This window comes from Centruroides vittatus, unplaced genomic scaffold (assembly GCF_030686945.1).
Source record: "Centruroides vittatus isolate TY-2023 unplaced genomic scaffold, ASM3068694v2 contig_766, whole genome shotgun sequence".
NCBI lineage: Eukaryota > Metazoa > Arthropoda > Arachnida > Scorpiones > Buthidae > Centruroides > Centruroides vittatus.
In genome coordinates, this window is record NW_027122495.1 from 791731 (window position 1) to 815329 (window position 23599).

A 23599-nucleotide genomic window follows, 5' to 3' on the forward strand; every position below is an offset into this window, starting at 1 on the left:
TGCATTGTCAGCAGTTACGAAGGAGAATCGAAAATAATAATACGTTACATAGAAACGTATGCTTTGTATTTTCTATCTTTATTATTTATCTTAATTATCATGTTTACCGTGATGCCTGGAATTTCGTTTTTCGCAGAAATAAAAAGGCAAAATGGCAGTAATACAGAAGCATTTCTTGTTTCTTTCATTTGTTCTTTGTGGCATATTTATTTCTCCGGCCAGGTCGTTTCACTTCTTTTGCTATTAACAGCAACTTTCTTTATTGTGCAGAAAAGATATCTGAAAATGTCACAAGAAATAACTGAAATTACTGTTGAACACAATTTCCTGCAAGAGAGATTAGAGGAAATATTGGAGAAACACGTGGAACTTTGGGGATATATTACAATGATTAACGAAGAATGGAACATTTTTATACCTTTCGTTTACACAAGTTTCCTTTACTTGACGTCATTCGTTTGGTATGCAACGATATTCGTTAAATTACAACTAATATTGAAGATTATTTTTATATTGATATCATTATTTCTTCTTATCGGTTTAATTTTGCTGTCTTGGATATTTTCTTATTTAACCTCATTGGTAAGTATATTGCCTGCGTCATTAGACGTCGCGACACGAATCATCGATGACGTTGCTATTTAAATTAGATTTCAATGCGCATGCGAGAAAGACGCTATTTCCGTTGTCGGTACCCACAGCAGTTGAATCTAAATTAAATTAATTAATACAAACCGCGTTAATTGACATTAACGTAATATAAATCGCATCCAAAAATTCATTTTTAAAATGCTTAAGTCAAATTAAATAACAAAAATTTTTTCTATATAATACAGTATTGTATTCAATGTTATATTGTATTTGTAGGCATTTTTAACATGAAATACTAATAAAAAAATTCAAAAAAGGCTTTATATTCGGGGTGAGGAACGGACTAAGCCATTTTATATTGTTTCTATGGGAAAATTTGTTTCGGTTTTAGAACAACTTTAATTGCAGAATGAAAATAATATTGATCTCATGTGAAAGTCCATATTATCAATTTTTCTTATATGTTTTGTTTGAATTATATTTACAGACAGGTACCATCGTAGGGATTTGTGTATTATGAAGCTAATTTCTTTTTCACTGTTGAATTAATTTAATATATAAGTATAATATAACGATTACAGGTTGAAATATTATTATTTCTCTTTTTTAGATATACGATAATTTCATCAGTATTGAAAAAGTTTCTTCTGCAAATCTCCCATTGAATTTCAAATTTAAGGTAAGCAAAATTTTTTTTTAAAAATTGGAAAACATTATTCAATAAGGCTTAACTTCAGAGCTGGTAGGGATTTTCCCTTTGTTTCTGACAAAAAAATGAAATCCAAGCCACAATAAAGGTAATTGATTCCAGGTTGAGTTTATAATAGGCCTATATGATTAGAGTTTTGTTAGAGGAATACAGTATAAATCTCTAATATGTATATGGGGATAATCTACATAATTAGATCTTTACATAAATACAAAATAAAAGCACACAGTTCAATAAAAATGGCCGACGGTAATTTACATGGTAGCCTCTGTAAGTGAATATTTGTATTAAGCTATTTTGGTGTCGATTGGTGACTGTGACAACGGCGGATTGTGAAGACATTTTTTCTGTATTCTTAAATTTTTACTATGTAAATTACCATCGGCAATTTTTAATGAGTCAGTAAATAGTTTAGATAGTTCGTAAAATTTAGGAATGAATAAGATACAATTTTTATCCACCTTGTCTCCTGTTAAAAAACTCGGTTTCATGAAACTCCGGTTATTCAAATAAATTCGGAAATACGTGATTAAAAAAGAATTAAATCCTGGAAATACGTCAATGTAATTATAAGTAACCAACTTATATTTTCCCACTTTTGATTCTAAAAGATAAACGACTTTATGAAGAGATTTGGAAAGATTCCTCTCGGCATATCCATTGGAGGATTCTTCTATATAAAACAGGACTTCCCGATTAGAGTAAGTTTCCATTTGTTTTCTAATCGTGTAAATAGATGTCATATAGAAATAATATTAATAAAATATCGTTATTTTCAGGTAATAAGTGCGATTTATTCAATATTCTCGTCGTGTATTGAAGTGAGCGGGATTTTGAAAAAAGAAACAAAATGCATAATCAAACAAGGAAACAACACGCACGGTATTTAATCATTTTTCAAACAAAATACAACTAAGTTTGGTTGTTATTGGATTTTGATGTCTTTACGTTTAATCATTTCATGAATTAATGCACCGTTTCCGAAAATAAATTAATAGTTTATGATAATCTTTAGAACCAAATATCGATATTTAAATATATGTTCTCATTTTATTTGTATAAGACACTACTAAAAATACAAAAGTTAATGCTGAATGTGCTCACTGTTCTGCAGAGGATGAACAGTGTGTTTAACAACCGACTGTACTTAGACCTCTGTGATAGTTCTCACATGCAGTGTGGTGCCGTCTTTGGAATCTGCCAAATTTTTAACAATTTATCGATAAATCACACTTCTTAATGTGCGTTCATAGCAAAAAATCATAAGAATTAAAATCCAACTCGTTTTACGTTGCTTCCAGCGTCAATAAGGCCACAATCTTTCTAAAATATTTTAAATAAAAATATAAATCAGTACGGATTACAATTAGCAGAGTGCATAACAACACTTAACAATGGTAATAGGTCGGTGGATCGCGCCTGACTAACGGACTGGCAACATAGAATTTTTCAGATTTGCTTTATGTTTAAACCTAATTACGGACTAGTTTTCCTGAGAACGTCTTCCCGAGACGTACTTTGTTTTCAGATCGTCTACGTATTACTTATTACTTAAGTATTACTTATACTTACGTATTACTTATACTTATCCACCAATCCAAGCGCATGACTAAACATTGTTGTTATTGTGATAAATAACTTATCGAAGTGCTAGGAACAATGAAAAATCAATCACACACCCAACGTAGCGATACCTTCAGACCACTTGTATGAATGAGGATGAGATTTCAGTATCGGTTTCACGATTTGCTATGTGTATTCAATTCAAAATTGCTTCGGAGTTAAGAATTCTGTCATCTCTGCTGTTTGTTAAGCATCAAACAGTCTTTACTGATTAATTAAGTATACAAAAGTTTAACAAGTCATTTAAGCTTACTTTGTGGTGAAAAACCGAAAACGAAATACGTTCATTTATTTTTATATTGTACGGCATTAGATAAAATTTGTACACGGTTTCAAATAGTTGTTGTTACTTGCCTTTGTCCTGACATTCAATTTAAGCTTGTTTATTTGATCAAAACGTTTTCAATTTTTTTGTAGGCCTAGAAGTGAAATAAATAAATTTAAACTGCATTATTTGTATTCCTTGACAGAGGGGTTCCCATAATTCAATAAATTTGAAGTAACTGAAGCACTTATTATTATATGTAATACTTTTAATAAAATGTTGCTGAAAATGATGGTAGCTTCTTCATAATATTTTTCGAGCAGTTGCTTACAGTCGACTGATATTTCCGATTTTTACACTCTACATGTTATGAGTATAGGTTTAAGAGCATTTTTACCAGTCTCTTGTGATGTTGAAGATTCTGCTGATAGTTATTTATGTTCACTCACGTTCTGCTAACATTTGTAAGTTGCTTTTTCGATAAGCTTGTGATGTACAGTATTCAAACATTACCCTCTGCTTTTCAGCAATAGTATTGTAATTATTGCTTACAAGTGGAAACTCGATTATTCGGATTAAAAAAGCAACGTTCTGCATACCACAAAGTTTAACACACAGAGTCCAAACTTCGCACGTAATGGATATCACTATGTTATCTGTGAATTGTAACACCGCAAAACTAGGTCATATAAGTAACATTATGTTAGATATCGAGTAAATTAATTTACCTTTAAATACATTAATTACAATACGCTATTGTTCACAAAACTTTAAATTTATTAAAACTAAAACTAAATAATAGTAATAATTAAAAAGAACACACCATTAAACGAATAATTATATATTGTGACATCGTCACAATGCTGAGGTGCAATTTTTGATCATATTTTTAATTTATTTAATTTAAAATATATGCTCTCCGCCTGAAATTAGTATGACTTCCTGTACATCATACTTCTCCTTTAACAATAAGTTCGTGACATCATCCATCTAACAGCTTTCAGAGAAAAAAATTTGAATTAAAAGAACGCGACTTCCAGTTTGCATCGAAATAGTTAACCGGGACTTAAGGTTTTCCTATCCGGTCTCGTCTTTCATATATCTATCTCCATTCTTGAGATTAAGGAAAGACAACGTACAGACCAGGTCCATTCATTTCGGATGGACCTGGGAGTTTGTTTTGACAACGCGACATTGCACTCAATGCCACGCGACAAAATATAATTTTTATATTTCTGTCGCATTGCATTGCGACAACCCGATGCGTAATAAGATTCTCACCAAATTTCGTATGAATCGGATATCGAACGTTTGATCCTCTCCTTCTTCGATATGTACTTTCTTATAGACGAAAGAACGCAGTTTTTTAGACGCGCGTGAAATGATTTTACAAGTAATTATTTTCACAATTATCTCCAATGACGTAGCCATAGAGAGGTTGTTTTTCTTGAAAGATTCTGTCAAGCACTCGCCTGTTTAAATGGTGGCAATCAACAAGACGTTAGCCAAATACAACTTATAAGCAATTTCTAACATGCGATTTTACCACCAATAGTCTTCAACTTGTCCTATGAATTAATAATGGGTAATGTTAACTTTCGCGGAAAATATTTGGCTAGACGGTTTTCACGAAACACTTATTCGTTGGCATTGTGTTAATCGCATAGAAATTAGCCAACCAACATTTAAATCGCCTCCAATGTGGAAGAGATTCAGGTAAGGCATCGTTAACTAACTGAACTCGTTCAATCGCCTTTGTCACTGCTCACACCAGAAAAATCGCCTTTCGATTAGGATTGCTTTCAAGTACTTGGCACTTCACTTGGCAGCGATTGCGTCGCTCTACGAATCATCAGATGACGGCGACGCGATTGCGCAAAATGGAGAGCCAGTATTACAGATTAGCTATACTTCTGTCGCAGTGGCAGACTTGTCGCTCGTTCGGTTGACTATGAGATTCATAGCAAAAAGCGGCGATTAGCGATTTGTTTGTAGCGCGAAAAGTCGCTGGTGAGAAAATGCCGTAATGAATGAGCGCTTCTGACTGTAATTTTTATACGAGAACAGTGCTATCTGCTTAGCATAAATAACGTATTAAATGAATTTTTTTAACGAAATCTGAAACTTATAAGACGTTTAATAATATCTGTTAAAAACGACATTAATTTGTCGACAACTCATTATTTATTTTTTTGATTAAACGAAATTAAATTGTCGAGAGTGTAAAGCCTTACACCACTTCAATTTTGCGTGTGGGGGTCTTTTCAGCAACGTGCCAAAAACCATTTGTAAAGCGATAAGCAAGGTAATTATTGAACATTTTCAGGAAGGGAAGAAGATTGAGGGGATCTCTTCATCTTTGAAGTGTATTATCAGCATATCAAATCGATATGAGCAAACTCTTTTCCCTACAAAACCAAAAGGCGTCCACGACGGACTACCACAGAAAATAAAAAGCTAAAGGAACACTCAAAGAACTTATTTAAAACATCTGGCATGCATAAAACCGAACTCTGTTTAAATGTATCGATTGATACTGTAAAAAGAAAGTATGTAACATTATAACATAATACGTAGAATTCCAAATGATCATTTTATATACATCTTACGAACGTATACTTTTTTAGACTACCAGTTCACTTCCGGGAGACGAGCTGCTCAGAAACAACGGCTTTCTGAGCAGAGCATGATAGACTTGGCTTTCCCACGCCAGCAGTGGGCAAACTCGCAATAGGAAGTTGTCATATGAGTTTTTATACTGTTTCGCCTTCCGTATGTTTTACATAATAATTCTTACTGTAAATAGAATATTTAACTTGTATTTAAGATTCGAAATAGATTAACATTCAAAATAAGGTCACGTATTGAAAACTACATACTACAGTTCTCCCCAAATTTTCACTAACACAAGCTTATGTTATCAAAAGCAAGCGAGAAACCTGAAAATATATTAGGTGATACAATTGGAAAGAATATTTATGTGTAAATCTTCATGCAATAATACGTAATTTATGTCTAAACATATTAAGATATATGTATTCGATATATATTATATTATGTTAAATATATTAGATTATAAAATCGAATAATTGTGATATCTATACAATTATGGGCAACTAGTTGTAAATCATAATTTTAAAAAAAGCATTTGATTTTTTTGTGAGATTATACTCTTTCAGTGAATGTTTATCGCAAATATCACATAAAGATATTTTTAGATATCTCTGTAAGTGTCGATAATTATGCGTTTTGTGTCAAGTATTTACAACAGTTTATATCAAAATGTAGAAAGGGCATGTCTCTATCCAAAGCTGCATAGAATTAAATTACAATTCATTAATGAGTTTTAATACCTGATTCTAAAGTTTTCAGTTATATTCCCTCATAATGAGGGTAAATTTTGGTGGTTAAAGGTCGACAGGGTAGAGCCATAGAAGCGGGTGGTGTGTCATATCTCGTGTGGGATAGGACTTAATAAAGGTTTTACTCGTTATTAGCATTTACAACAGAAACAACGAAAGCCATTGTTTCTTTTATATGTTGGGAAAATGAAAATAAAATTGTAAGAAAAAAATTAAATATTAAATAAATTTTGAATGGTATGCATTTATACTTTTAATAAACAATTTAGGGATAAGTTAAACACATGAAAGTATGATTATCAAAGTCACTGTTTTTGCTTCTTATCTTAAAGTTGATATATTTGTAAAAACCTTATCATTCGGTAGTGCTGATAAAATAACGAAGTTTTTATATACATAATTGAAAGCTTTATCATAATACATTTGCACTTATTCAGGTAAGAAAATTTTCAACTTATACTGCTATGTGAAGATATTTTTAAAAAGAAAATTTTGTACATGTGTGCAATAATTTTTCACTTAATATAAGAAAAATGCAATTATATGTGGCAGTTACTGTGCTAAAATTTTATTTATATTGAGGGTATCTTAAAAAGATAGCGATCGTTAACTGTAGAGGTGCTTTTGTGTTAAAAACTTTGCAGGTTTCAAATATAACTATACTAGCATGTAGGCCCGGCGTTGCTCGGGCAAAAGTAACGATAGCGAAGATTAAGATTATTAGGTTATAGTCAACCTTACCCATTTTCACAGAATGCAAGAATTGCGTTCCCCTGTTTCCAGACTAATTAGAGAATTTTTAGATGGGTCTAAAAATATGTTCGATTTCCCGAAAAAACGAAAAAACTGCATCTGCGTCTTCCACGTCGTTTCTCTTAACACTTCCATTGTTGACACTTCCGTTGTTGAAGGAAGTGTTAAGCCTTAATCCTGTCCCTCTCCCCGTGGAGAGGAATTTCGAGAAATCCCTTTTTAGTGTGCGTTCTCGTGACGTACCCTATCTGTGTACCAAATTTCAAATTTCAACTCCTAACCGTTTGGGCTCTGCGCTGATTATTATTATTATTATCAACTCGTCTCGATTATATGTATAGATAAACTTTTATGTTTATATCATAAAAATACATAAACGTTTTCAAGTTTCTGTCTTATAGTAGAGTATTATTTATTCCTGTATCAAATGTAAATAAAAAGCATTTTAAAGTATTAGATTCTTTTGTAGAAAATATACCCTGTACTTTATACATTTAGGATTAGTAAACCCATAATTTAACATAAACAAATTGTGTTCTGCTAATATTTAAATATTATGATTTATATAGCGCTTTTTGAGATGATAATGTTTTTGTTCACATAAGAATTTCATCCCAATAATACAATTTAAAAATGTTTGTTTACAATTCTTTCTGAAGAAAATGTAAGCAGAAAATGAATAGTATTTTCTAAATATTTATATTTGATTGCTTTAGAGCTATCCTTTGTATTTTCTATTTCTTTTGTAAATACTACTCGACACTTTTATGTATACAGCATTATTAGTCTAACATTTGCTGAAGCTCGTTTCGAGTACATTTTGCTCCTGATCAGTTGACACTACGAAGTGAAGTAGACGATCACAATCGAGTGTCTGAGAATGGATTTTTATTACAAGATCTTGTATTCACTGTACAGTGCGGGAAATGGGTTTTGGCTAATGTAAGATAATGTTAAATTCTGTTATAGAAAATAATGAGAAAAAAATAATTTGTTTTTTACCAAAGAACACATCTCAGTTGAGTAAATCTAGTAAAATGAAGTGTTGGATGTTGACAAAACTGTTTCGTATTTTCGAAAATAAAGTTTATATGCTTAATTACAGATATACAATGAAGAGTATACAATTTGTTAATAGCTTTATACAAATACTGTTTAGGCCTACACTTATTCGTATTGTGTATTCGTGCAGTATGTGCTGCCGTGTTATGACATAATAATTGTACATATTGATATGTGGAGATAGCGTAAAATACTTTTTTAATTTAATTATAGTATTTAACTTTATCTCATAAATATTCTTTACGAGATTAAATTTGAATTCTTTATTTGATAATTCTATTTTTAATGAATTATTTTACTTTGTCGCATCTAAGCACTCAAGCAAATACTACTTAAATATGTCAGTTATCATACGTTAAAATTCAGTTAGTTACATAAAATACATTTTAATATTTATGGAAGTAATAGTAAAATTCCCATTTTTTATTTTCTAGGTATAAAATGAAAAATCTACTCATCATTCTAATCATTATATGTCTGTTGCCAGACTACTTGTGTGATATTACTCGTATTGTACAAACTTCTAATGGAAAGATACGGGGAAAGAAGATAAATGTTTTGAACAACGACATATATGCTTTTTTTGGAATTCCTTACGCCCTTCCTCCAATTGGTGAACTCAGATTTCAAAACCCTCGACCAATCTCTGCATGGAATGGAATTTTAAACACGACTACAATGTCACCTATTTGTATGCAAGATTCAAACTTTCCTATATTCGAATGGGTGCCAAATAATTTCAGATACATGAGTGAAGACTGTCTTTACTTAAATGTCTTGGTTCCTGTTCACAAAACAGAAGACAAGCCATTTTCTACAATGGTATGGATCCACGGAGGTGGATTCGTTACCGGAAGTGCCAATATGGATGCTCATTATGGACGATTTCTTTCTTCCATCGGAAATGTGATTGTCATTAGCTTAAATTATAGATTGGGTATATTTGGATTTCTTAATTTAGGCAACGCTCAAACAACAGGAAACGTAGGAATGTTGGATCAAGTTACCGCTTTAAAATGGATTCATGAAAATGTAGAAAACTTCGGTGGTGATAGAAATGAAATTACTCTTTTCGGGTCTAGCGCTGGATCTATATCTGTAACACACCATATGATATCACCCTTAACAAAGGGCTTATTTAAAAGAGTCATACTTCAAAGTGGAAGCAACTACAGCCCAATGTTTTCCGTTGACCGAATTGATAATATTAGATTAAGCGAGATGATAGTGGAACGTACAGGGTGTGGATCTGACAACGGGATTTGCATTCATAAAAGTGAGAACGATGTGATGAACTGTTTACTTAAATTAAAAGCCGAAAAAATAGCAGCTGCAGAAAGATCTTTTATCGATGATAAGCAAATTACTATAAGTTTTGTACCTGAGAGAGATGGCTTTTTTCTACCCAATAATCCCATTGGTAATATAGAAAAGGGTTTAATACACGATGTTGAAATCATGATTGGAAGAGTACCTGACGAAGGATCGACACTTCTAGCATACTATAAACCAGAAGTTCTCAATCAAGAACATCCGATTATGACTAAATCAGAAGCTAAGCACAGTTTGAGCAAATATTATAAAATTAATGGTTCAAGTCTTCAACGTGTTGTTGAAGAATATTTAGGAAATTTGTCAGATGATGATTATTGTGGAATATTTCAACGTGCGCAAGAAGCGATTGGAGACGGTGTATTAACCTGCCCAATAATAGGTTTAACAGAAAAACTCTCTGAGCATCATCGCGTCGTATATAGTTATATTTTCAATCATGCTCGAATAAATGCTGGCTACAAGAAATGGGAGGGAGTTTCTCATTTTGCAGAAGTATACTTTGTCTTCGGTATGCCATTCATGTATCCCGAAAGTTATACTCCAGAAGAGGAAGAATTTAGCTATCAGATCATCAAGATTTGGTCTTCTTTTGTTAAAAACGGGTAAGGAATATTTTAATTAACACATTTAATTTAGCTAATAATTATGTAACATTATAACATTCTATAATAATGTTTGTTACAATGTTTAAATTTCAATTAAACTTAATATTTTGTTTACTTATAAATAAGAATAGGATTTTACAATGCTAAAAAGTTTAGAAATGGGAAGTGCAGATTACTAAACAAAAGAAAAAATAGTGCAAAACTGTCATGCTAAAAATTACTTAAGGAATTTATCTCAAATAAAAATTTTTTATTTAAATTGCAGGGTGCAGTAAATTTTTTACATTTTATTGGGCTTCAAGTTGAAAAAATATAGATCTATACATCATCACTTTGCCTGCCACCATTTTCCAAAATCAGGACAGACATGTCCTGATTTTGGAAAATGGAGCTAGGTAGATAAAAGCAGAGACCGGATTTGGAAATCATAGGTGCAGTAAATCCCGATCATCTATATTCAAACATCTGATACGAAGAGGGAGTCATGTTATTTCGATTCAAATATTTTTCCCCCGAAAGGAGTAGATTGATCACCGGTACGACTGTATTGCTAACAGGAAAAGTATGATGTACAGGGTAAGACACTACTAATTTGAAGTGGAGAGAAACTTATATCTTACCGAAGAGAATGTTCTTACTGCTTTTCTTTTTGATGACCATTAAATTATAATTTTGCAATTGGATCAACAACGAACTTGCAATAACGTATAGCAGACAGATCTTCCTAAATTAAGAACTTAGTCTTGGACTAAGTTCTTAATTCAGGACCAACTGCTACAGAATCAGAATCTTTTATATGCAAAGCGAATTCTTTGGTTTTCTAAAAATTTTCACAATAGAAAATATCAGCCCTCAAAATTAAATAACAAGATACAATAACAATTTCAATAACAAGATACAATTCAAAGCAACAGATTCATTATTGTGAATCTGTTGCTAGGAACTAATCAGGCGAGGGACACGATTAATCATTGTTTTAGAACAGGCATGCCAAACTCATATGATATTACGGGCCACATGATCTATTTTGTATAAGTCGGGGGCCGCATGTTTTCAATGTTCAAAAAATTAATAAAATACGATTTTTAGAAAGATTATATTATGTATTTATTAGACTCAATGTATTGTATATTATACCTACAGTACATAGACATTTCATATTTCATATTATTTTTTAAACTTAAACTATAAATATTTTACTTTTTATAAAAATCAAAAATAAAAGTTATAATAAGAAATAAACGAAATCACAGTTTAATATTACTTTTTAGAAGACATATGACAACGTTTATCGCAAAGCAAGTCATCAAAATTTGGTTGAATATATTGAGCTGATGCAATTTTGATAAATGTTGATCGGTTAACCTTGGCCTTTCTGAATTTTTGTTATTTTTCATTAAAGAAAATAGTTGCTCGCATAAATAAGTGCTTCCGAACATAGCCAGTATACGGGTAACAAACGATAACATTTTAGGAAATCGATCTACAGATAAATATGTATTAAAATCTGGAATTCCAACTTCCATATATTTTTGCTTCAGCAAATTATCACATTGGATTTCAATGAATTCCATTTGTAAGTTTTCATCAACAGTTTCAATATCGATAGATAGAGGCGAAGTAAAAAGACGAAATTGTAATTCACAGCTTTTAAAATCAGAAAATCTTCGATCTAATTCCATTTCTAACAATTTAATTTGGTGAGAATATTCTATAAATTTTAATTTAGGTGATTTAAGCAATAGATATTGACAGCTTTCAAAGTGAGACAACTTTTCTTTTTCTATTTGTTTTCGCCAAAGTGATAATTTTTGTTTGAAAGCGTTAATATTATCAAATAGCGTTGTAACATGATTTTGCCTCGAAGCGTAAGATTAAGTTGATTAAGATGACTTATAATATCAACTGAGAAAGCCAGGTCCTTTATCCATTGTCCATCTTTTAATTCAACACATTCATAATTTTTTGTTTCCAAGAAAATTGTGATTTCGTCCAGCAATGTGAAGAATCGTTTTAGCACTTTATGACTCGAAAGCCAACGAACTTCCGTATAATATGGTAGATCAGTGTATTCACATTCTATATCTTCCAGAAATGAAGCAAATTGACGATTATTAAGTCCACGAATATAATTTACAATTTTGGTGACTATTTTTAAAACATGTCTGAAATTTAAAACTTTGGAGCACAGTACTTGCTGGTGAATAATACAATAAAAATTCTCAAAATTATTATTACCATGCTGTTTGCATGTTTCTTTTAATCTTGCAACAACTCTTTTAGTAATACCGATCATGGTAGGTGCACCATCAGTTGCGAGATAAACCAACTTTTCCAATGGTAACTTATACTTCTTCAAAACTTCCATAAGTGCATCAAAAATATCAGTCCAGTGGTTGTATTATGCATAGGAATGATTTCCGAAAGTTCTTCACTTATTTTTAAATTAACATCGCATTCGCGAAAAAAAGGCCAGCTGAGCGATATGTCGAATATCTGTACTTTCATCAACTGCAATAGAGTAGACTTGAAATGTTGATATTGTTGAATTATGCTGATTTCTCAAATTATCGGCTATTTCATCAACTCTGCTAGCTACAGTATTTCGACTTAAACTTACACTTTAAAATTTTTTTATTTGTGCTGGACATAATATTTCCGCCGCTCTAATTAAGCATTCACTAATAAATTCCCCTTCGGTAAATGGTTTCGATCTGCTTGCGATTAAATGTGATAATATATAACTAACTTTTACAGCAGCTGTATTGTCTTCAACAGATTTAGTGAGTAAACTTTGTTGTTTTTGAAGGAGTGATTTCAATTCCGACAATTTGTCTTCACGAAGTTTTGCAACGTATTGGTCATAGTTTCTTTTATGATTTCTGTCATAGTGCCTTTTAAGGTTATACTCCTTAGGAACTGAAATAGAGTTTTTACATATCAAGCATAATATTTTATTCTTGTTTTGGAAACAAAAATATTACAGTTCCCATTTTTCTTGGAAATTACGATGTTCCTCTTCAATTGACCTTTTGTTGCTCATTGTTCATGAAGTTAGTCAAATTTGAAATACCTCTTTTCAAATTAAACAAAACGTTTATGACAACTATTTGACGTTACATGAACTTACAAGGTTTACGAGATATACAAATCACAAAAATTACGACGTTTACAAAGTAGATTCACACAAACAGTCAAAATTCCAAAAGTCACTATTCCTGAACAGATCCGTCGAAAAGACAGCTTGCGACGTATACTTCGGATACAGTTACTCGGAACAGTCCTCCCGTCACTCGTCACGGCAATAGTAGACGAAACACCTTACGGTAGAGCACACAAACGTCCTCCTTAAAGCTCCAGCAAAAACTTGACTTTCGCGCCAAAACTTTCCTTTTATATGGATTGTAGCAATCGCTGATAGACCAATCAGCGCGTAGCAGTCTTCCACGACGACCGCTCTCGTAGGATGTTCGCCGACCAATCATCGTTCGTAGATTCAAAGCTGCGGCCGTTATCCAACCGTCTTTCGTAGCGTCGACCAATTTGAATTGGTTGAACTAAATACGGAACGAACAAACACAAAAAGGGCGGGAATTGTACAGTTCAAAAAAGTTCAAATTTTCCAACTTCAAGTGTCAAAGCTTGATATTTAAAAATTTTTAAAAAGTCTCGGCGGGCCGCAACCCACGTATTGGCGTGCCTGTTTTAGAAGTATTTTATTGTTGAAGTTTAAGATGCATTTCTAGCATATGTTTGACCTGCATTATAATATATGCCTTAGAAATTTCAATAATTCAAAAATCTAAAATTAAAATATTCCACATACATACGCGCAATTTCTTCCAAGTTATGGACTCAAAGTAATACAATATTATGTACATTTAAGATAAATCTTACATAAAAATCTAGTTACAAATAAATTAAAATGAAATCACACTTTTAAAATTATCTCTATGACAATGTTTTAAAGGGAGAGTTTATAGTTAGTTGTATTACAGATAGTATGTTATATTCAATAAATATTATTCATTGAAAATAATGATCTATATAGAGAATGAGACAAGTTTAAATATTACATAAAATATAATAAAATAATTTTTTTTAAAATCTTAAAAAAATAATTTTAAGATTTCTGCTATAGTTACCTTATTTAATTTAAAAAATTATATCCTAATTTTATATACAGTTCCGGAGATTAAGAATGATTATCATTATCCGTTCATCACTACATAAAATTAGTTAGCTGTATGCTAATGATTTTTGTCATGTAACAATGTGTGTATATTTTTCAGGATACCTTTTTATACAGGAATGAATGAGAAATGGTTATCATTCGATATAGTCCACAGAACTACAATGAATCTGACGCTAGGAAACATCCATCTGCAAAGAGATGAAGTAAAGGAAGAATGCTTTGTATGGAGAAATGTATTTTGAAGTGTTTAAAGAAAGCCACAATTGACTATAGTTCTGTCCTACTATTTAAATCAATTTCGAATTAAAATCCAACTTTACATCGACATTTTTTACTTTTATTGTTTAAATGAATAAAATATTAATTCAATTAGGCCTATCTTTTATTAAAATCGATTATAAACTGATTATTACTGTTGGGAAAACGATGAGGCAATCCTTTAACTTAGAACTGAACTTTATTTTAATCTAAAACTATATATATATATATAAACTAGTTTCAACTAGTTAAAACGCATCCTAACTAAAAACTGGTTTAGACTGCAACATATAGAGGGATTCGGGGTAAGATGGTAAGCGGAGGAAGATGCCTACTTTTTGATATTTTCAAACGGTGACGTCAGATATCGTCATGTGTTTGTATGATGAATCGTTGGGCCAATATTAAGTGCGGAAAGCTATAGTTGGCTACCTTTATCTCATTTTTTACATCCGAGAAGAATAAAAGCAAGATAAGAACGAAGTTTTTGTTGTGAAATGTTTCTAGAATCATTTTAAAACTATAAGTTAAAGCAGAATTTATTAAAAATTGCGAAAAACAATTAATGTGTGATGTAGTTAAGGTTCCAAAGTTTCCATTGTGAGCTACCGCCGATCCCGATCAGACATGCTAGAACACGTGACTCCACTAGTCATCTTACCCCGACAAATGGAAAAGATGCTACATTTTTCTTGGGGTAACATGCCTATTTTTTGTTAATTGAATTCCAATATGCCTAGTTTTAATAAACTTTTGTTTTCTCGTTTTATTGCAGGATATGCATAGAAATTATATAAAGGCTTCTCAAAAAAGTTTTTGGACTGAAAAAAGCTTTCAGCTAGCTATAGAGCACGTTAGAACGGACGGAAACTTAACAATACTTATACTGCGCTGTTATACTTACTATGAAGTACTTTGTACTACGTATGCAATAAATTAAATTTGGTTAAGATATTCGAAAATTAATTTTATGCAATTATATTTGTTATCTTACCCTAATGGCATTTGGCATCTCACCCGGATACTTGGGGTGAGATGCCTAAAATGCCAGACAGTAAAAAAGTCGTCATTGCAAACACAATATACAATTATTTTTCATATACTCCAAAGTTTTATTTGAAAAACATGCTCAAGAATATGATATTTTCGTTAGAGGCCTCCAAAACCCAAATTATCGCTATAATTTCCTTCATAAGCAAAATGTTAGGCATCTTTCCCGAATCACTACACATAACTTTATTTATTTCCCCCAAACATATTTATGTAGCTAAAATTAGTTTTAACTAATGTTAAAAGTTAAAACTAGTTTTATCTAAAATCAAAACATGTACAGCTACAAAACTAGAATTTAATGCTAGTCAAAAATGAATTTGAGTTAAAACTAGTTTTAACTAGACAAAACGCGTTCTAACTAAAAACGGGTTTTGACTGTAACATATATATATACTTGTTGATACATCCATAATTTGGCGCCAACAGAACAACAGGTTTCTTCCTGCCTCGTGCTTTCTTAGCAGAGTGTTGCCAGTCCATAAACAGTTTACGACATCGATACTCGCTTTAGTTTCTCATTCCCAACAATTACTTTATCCATTTTTAATTATAATTATTACTCTTCTAAATTTTTATGCACTTAGTTACAGCAATGAACTTACTTGAATCGAACTTAAGATCATGTAATTAAATCAGTAGAATGTTAAAGAATTTGGAGCCACTCGCAATCACAACGAGGAAACACCAGAAAAATATAAAAATTAAATGAAATTCTTTTGGTTTGTATTATTTCTTCTTAGCAAAAACACAAGATATTTGCCGTAATTCTAAGTTTCCTTATTATATAAGAGTTAGATACAAAAAATTCTAATATACTTATCTAAAACAATTGTTCTATACTTGAGAATCAGAGAATGGGAAACTTTAATGAAATTTTTTGAAAAATAAAATTTTTTTCTCATCTTTCAAATTGATTAATGTTTATATCTTTAAAAAAATGTTTTATAAAAATCTATCAATATAGGAATTAGGGTTACTCAAACGAGATCCTGAGATACCGTTGTTTTTTAACACTGGAAAGATTCTGGGAAATCACGCAAATTTCTTAAAAATTCACTTTCTTCTTATTTTGTGTTAATGTTAAGGAAATTTTGCAAATAGAAAGTATAATTAACTCATAAACTGTCAGAATTCATTTGTATTTATTAATTTTAAATTTTTGCTCGTTATGGCATGTCACGAATGGTCAATAATCAATACGCAGTTTATTTGTGGCAGGACTCTGAAAATTCTTTACTTGTCAGAACTTGCAATATCTGGTATAATTGTGCTCATGCTTTCTTAATTTTTAACCATGCCCATTAGCTTCAATAACTGAGTAACGCCACGTTGTGAAAATTGGGCAAGGATACAAACGAGTACGAAGTATGAAAGTATGGACTTTTTCTTCATAAACCTGATTATTAAAGACAAACGAACTGCTGAATAATTTGGCTATAAGCTTGACGTTTCTATTAAAGCAGCCCAGGTAGACAAATGAAGAATACTAGAGATCAAAATAAGTACTACAATTTCGAAAATGAACGAGAAATCTTTCAGGTACGGATGAAAAAAACACATCTGCCTTCTCTTAAATGCATTAAAGACGATTCCACCCACATGAATTGAATTGGAAACGGCATTCTCGGTTGCAGGAATTTTCATTAGTTAAATAAGAACCAGATCGCGTAATCGGAGTATTGATCATCTTTGCTTTTTAAAATCTTATTATAAAAATTTAAATAATATTTTGTATTATGTTATATTTAAAAAACGAAAATTACCTTTCAAGAAGTTTGATCTAAGTTCATTTTTTAAAAACTTTTTAACTCAATTCAAAGCATTTTGTTCTTGTCGTTGTTGTTGTATGCAGTTTCCAGCAAAGTTTAATAAACTTTTTCTATTTATGAAAATTTCTACGCAATTCAAAGATAATTTTTAATATATATCTTACACAGCATTATAAATATGAGTTTAGATGTTGCAGAACGTATTAAATTACTTTAGAAAACGAAAAAGAATTATATCATTTGATTTCAAGATATTTTGTATATCTTAAAAATAATTAATGCTATCCCGGTATTTTCCGGGATCCTGGAAAACAGTTCAGTTTTATCCCGGAATCCTGGGACAAGCAAAAGACCGGAAAATGAGAAACCCTAACAGGAATTATACACAACAATGCCCTTATCTAAACCTAAACGTTTTATACTAATAAAAATACATGGTAAATATACTTGAAAAAATGGGGCAATTTCTGTCAAGGTATGTCAAAAACTTTTTATTTATACCTAATAAAGTGTGTCATGTACTTGCTCTTATATTAATTAAATACCGTAATTCCAATCAAACTTATTACTGTTTACTGTGTAGGAACCTCTAAGTTTCAAAATCTGTTTATCTGTGATCTTTTTTATCTCGTTCCCGTGAGATTCCAGACGGACAGGTTCAATTGTATATGAAAATTATTTTGCAATATTCACAAAGAAAGAGAAAGAAATTCGTGTAAGAAATTCTGTTGCACTCATTTCTTTCAATGTTTATACATTGAAAAAATTGAATGCAACAGAAAAAATAAGCACACCGGTTGAGGAACACTGGTCTAGGTCACTGACCTATAGCGTAGTACCGCATAGCTATAATTGTATCTTACTCTTTATTTTTCTATTAAACTTATTATTTAGTTAACCTGTCAACCTGTTATTCAAAGATCGGTCCCCTATCAACTTATCCAAATGACATTCCCACTCAAAACAATTAGCCCTCCTATTAAGAACCATTCAGTGACAACGTGAGCGGTCTTCACCAAACTGTTGCCGTTAAAAGAGGTTTAGTGTTCGGCTCTTTACCCCCTTCGGCTTCTCACACTTATATATATAACAGACAAGTTTTTGTTATAGTTTAATGTAGACAAATGTCTTTTACGACTCAATTAACAATAAAATTAACTAAAGAAACGGCGTTAAAATTTATTTTATAGTTAAATTATTTATCATTTTCATACTAAATTCTACAGTTAAAAGTACTAAATATGATTTTTCATATAAGGTTACCATTTATAGATTGTTTATCTAAAAATATCGTAATCTTGTACGTATACATAACAATTTTCTCGAAATTTTCAGATAGATCGGAAGCGCAGTTAAATGAGGTTACGTATGACACAATCGGAAGTAGATTGGCGTCACGGAAGACGAACGATGAGGATTTTCCCTTTTTCCTCTTTAAAGTACCAACACATGGACTTTTATTTATTGTCCTCGTCTTTCCTTACGGTTTGAACTACAAGTAAACAAACCGTTGATGTTTGTGTTTATCTAGTTGTCAATTGGGGTGGATAATTTATTCGCTGTATATAAAACCTCTTAACACTGGCCAACATTCTGGCCACGTGGAGTTTTTCGGGTTTGTAACACCTACGTAGGACCAGTTTTCCACCGAAATTCCTACCGGGGGCATTCCCCCTAGGCAGATTTGCCACGTGTCGCGTTGCCATAAACAAAATAAATAAAATCCTGTTCTTAAATTTTCAAATCTTACATCATAATTTATTGTTTGAAGTTGATGATAAAAATAACGACATTTCTATTGTCAGCAGTCAGGAAAATTTCATGCTAGACAAAATATCACAAGATACATCTTAAGAAACGTACCTGAAAAAATAATTTATTTGAAAGCTTGATAAACTTAAATAATAACAAAAATTGTCTGATATTTATTACATTTCTGAAAATCTTTTCAATTCTATACACTTCAGAACAATATTTGGGGCGAAGCATTAGCGTGGTTTCTATGTGGCTTATAGAATTGAGTTGATACTCAAAATTTCGTCAGTCGATTTCGATGAAATTTTATAGAGTATGAGACGAGTAAATGAAAAATGTAATAAAAGTAAGGAATCCACCATCTCGTTAATGAAATAAAATGAGGTCAAAGTGACAATGTCCAAAGTTCCTAATACGAGTCCACGCTTTTATACTTTTTAAGTCAGCGACGACGTTACTGTCTCGGTAGCCTTCCAGTAATTATGATTCTATATACATGCAAAATAATATTTAAATTTGTTTCCAAATTGTCTTACGTTGCATCTACCAGAATGATTTAGACCAATGTCTGGTAATCTCAAAAACATTAATTTTTTTCAATTAATTCATTTCGTTCAATTCACTATAAAATAAAAAAAATTATATTTGTTTTTTGACTGAACATTATTTTAAAAAATTCAGCAGCGAGTTGAGTAACTTTTTCGGCTATAATGGCATTTTATTTTATAAATAACCTTTATATTATTAATCCACAATATATAAGATGGTATGTGGCATCATCTAAGAAGTTCGTATAATATTACCTTATATTATTAATTATTATAAGATGGCAAACAGGTTAATTTTGAGAGTAGAGATAGGTTTTATACAATAAAAATTGTAAATGCTTATAAAGAATACAATCTTTGAAAGTACGACCCCTCTTCAGATGTGCATATGACCTCTTCTATCCCCCTATCCTGTCGCCCTTTAGCCACTAAAATTTAATTAATAGATCAATGACCCTTACATTTAAACCACTGTACAAAATTTCCTAAGTTACTTTATCTACTAATAGATCTTTAATAATTTTTATTTATAATATTATTTTTATATTGCTGATCATTATTAAAGATCTGCACATATTTATAACTTTAATGTAAAAATAGCGACATTTCGCTCGATATAAACATATGCTACAATGATTTAATCATTGTAGCATATGTTTATATCGAGCGAAATGTCGCTATTTTTACATTAAAGTTTATATGTTTATATCGAGCTTCTAAAATGATAAAAGCGTGATAAATTAGTACATAAAATGGATCGAATTATTAAATTTTTATTTAAAAATTATATAAATATCACTTACTATCTAAAGTACTCATTTAAAAATTGTTAAGATTACTATTTCTATTATCAAAATTGCTAACACTTAAGGGGTGTAATTTAATATTCGTAAAGTTCTTTCGATAGAGGCTTTTAGTCCGTTAATCTATTAAAATGTAGCTATTAACAAATCTATTAAAAAGACTAAAAGCTTGTATGAAAAGTTTTTACTGCCACTTGTCTTCTTCATTCAGGTTACATAAAGAGGGCTATTTAAAAATTTAAAATGCATTCAAAGGCTAGCTGGCAAATATTCTTATTTACTTCTGTTTTATAAAATTCTCTTTTAAAAATTAATTGAAATGGCGGGTATCAGTTTGTGATATTTAATTCCTAAAGTAATTTTAAATCAGAAAGATAGTTTTTCATTTTTTTTTCTTAGAATTTTTTATCTTCGCAACTTTTAACCCGCAAGTTAAGTTTATAGAAAAGTCTTATAAACACAACATTTCGCCTCTTATGATTTGTGTAACGGTAAGCATGTATAAATATATAATTTATCTTAAAATGATCTATTGGCAACATAATCTATAAAAGTTGAGATTATTTTCGAAAATAAATATACTTTCATTTTACCAATCTTAGTAATATGAATAATTCAAAGAAAATTCAAGTGGCTATATTTGTTAATGCTAATTTTTGTCTAGACGCAGAGAAGACTAACGTCATAAATACTTCTAGAAATTAAATATACTGTACTTAATATTCGTATGCGAAAAATGTAAAATTTACGATGTTTTTCCCGTATCAGTGTAGTTTGACCTTTTAAAATCCGTCAACGTCACCTTTGCATACACTAGTGTAATTTCATTCAATTTGTTTCAAGCTTAACAACTTCTGTGGTTTTTGTCTAAAATATCTGAAATTTTGCAGGAAGGTTTGGGTATTAGGGAAATTGGTGCGGTTAAAATTTGGTGGTTAAAGATCAACGGAGTGAAGAGATAATGGGAGTCGTGTGTATCTCGAATAGGGTCGACTAAATGACGATTTTACTCGTTATTAGCATTTAAAATTTTTTTATAAACTCATTTCTATTTTAATAATAAAGCTTTTTGATATTTTATAATAGTTAAAACTATAAAAGGTTTTAAAATAAAATGTGATAACAGCTGGTGCCACCAAAATTTTAAACGTTGCCGACAAAGTTGAGCAACTCGTTTCTGGTTTATCATTTTTCTGTATTTACAATCAATATCTATCTCACCAGTGGTTGAGCAAATAATACAATTGAAAACTGTTCAGCCGTTAATGCGTCTCATTAACGGGCTGCCACATGACGCTTCGCGGGATTTCTTCACATGTATAATAAGTGAATAGAGGCCAGTTTTTCATAGAAAGTCCCCCTAACAGATCGCTCATCTCATCAAACAATCAACCTTATAAACTTTATATTTATGTGAAGAATTAATGAATTTTACTTTCCTTATATAAGATATTGAACAATATAATTTTCTTATATTTATCATTGGAGTATCAAGGACATGCAACAAGAGGTTTCGACTAACTACAGAACATAATTTCTTATATAGGGTAAGATTGCCCAAGTCGTACCCCTTAAAAAACGTTCTCAGAAATCAGAGAATATATTGGTAAACACATACTTATGAGTATCATCGCAAACCTTAGTAAACCCTGATTTTATTTATTGCAAAAAAATTAAATAGTCTGCGCACATTTTCTTTAAACTCATAAAATTAAAAAATTGAAATCGGTACGAGTAAGGAAACCAGTACCTTAAGTCGTACTACCTACTACCTAAATCGTACTTTAAACTAAAATTAAATAAATATATGGTTTAAACAAGTATATTTTATTAACATAACTACGCAACTATATCTTCATTTACAGTCAATACAAACATATATGTTTTTGTTTGTTTCGTAACTCCGCCGCATACATCACGAATCCAAGACTTGCATTTTAAACATTGAATCATGCTTTCTTTACGGATATTGTTGCATATTTTACAAAACCAATCGTTCTTTTTACTATTCTTCACCTTCTTTTACATTTTTCTTTTTGTAATTTACGTTTAACAGAATTTTGCTTCATATCTTCTTTATTTTTGAGGTAAATTTTATACGGAGAAGTAGTTATTTCCTTCGATAAGGTTGTGCTTTTGTGCGTTTTTTTATTTAAACGTGGAACTGCAGCCAGCATATTCAACTTTGCCTTTATTTCTCTCGAAGTCTGACATGATAAGTTGAAGACTGAATCTGAGACAATAATATCTACAGCAAGTATTTCAATTTCTGTATTCTGTCCTAGAGGTTGGTGGATGTGTTTCAGCTGACGGACTTTCAATTTCTTCAATTTCAATATTCTCTTCCGGAGTTGGTTTGGACAATGAGCCTTCATTATTTATCATTGAAGCAGAGAAATCTTTATCCCAAAAGTCTTCTTCCTAAGTCGTACCACAGGTACGGCTTAGGAAGCGTAAGGGGGTACGACATAAGACACAACGTGCATGTCAGTTCGTATAGCCCCAAAACTATTTTGAAAAAAAAAATCTTTCACAAAACTGCAAGAGGCAAACAAATCACTAATAGATATACTAAAAAAGCAAAATGTATTTATCTAGTATTTTCTTACCTTCTTACCTTAGCTTTCACACACCAAATGAAAATTACACTCAAACGACTATAAATGGATTTGTTTACCAAAAACAGTCTTAATTCCTTGAAACGCAGACACCCGTTGCCTATGTGCATAAATACAACCGAGCAGTATAACTATATACTGTTGCAATTTGTATGGCTGATAAAGTAGTTTTGAAATGATTGAGGTATGATTTAAGCACCTGTACGACTTAGCCCCTTGTGAACCCACGTTGATTCAGGAATGTTTAATTTTAATGTAATTAAACATAAAAACGGAAAACACGAAAGAAATGCGT

General features: G+C 31.1%; 2 protein-coding genes and 1 long non-coding RNA gene across 3 annotated transcripts in view; all 3 read left to right on the forward strand.

The window, feature by feature from the left end:
* LOC136981509 (uncharacterized) overlaps nucleotides 1–23599 on the forward strand; it is a 177235-nt gene that overhangs the window by 133636 nt on the left and 20000 nt on the right. The gene's annotated exons all lie outside the window — the stretch shown is intronic.
* Nucleotides 1202–2277, forward strand: LOC136981500 (uncharacterized). The gene is made up of 3 exons (XR_010881724.1): nucleotides 1202–1270; nucleotides 1912–2001; nucleotides 2080–2277. It is a non-coding gene; the product is annotated as an uncharacterized lncRNA (long non-coding RNA).
* Nucleotides 8896–14825, forward strand: LOC136981485 (acetylcholinesterase-like). The gene is made up of 2 exons (XM_067277793.1): nucleotides 8896–10302; nucleotides 14598–14825. Exons 1-2 carry the CDS (start codon nucleotides 9044–9046, stop codon nucleotides 14740–14742), a joined length of 1404 nt encoding a protein of 467 aa, XP_067133894.1. The 5' UTR covers nucleotides 8896–9043; the 3' UTR covers nucleotides 14743–14825.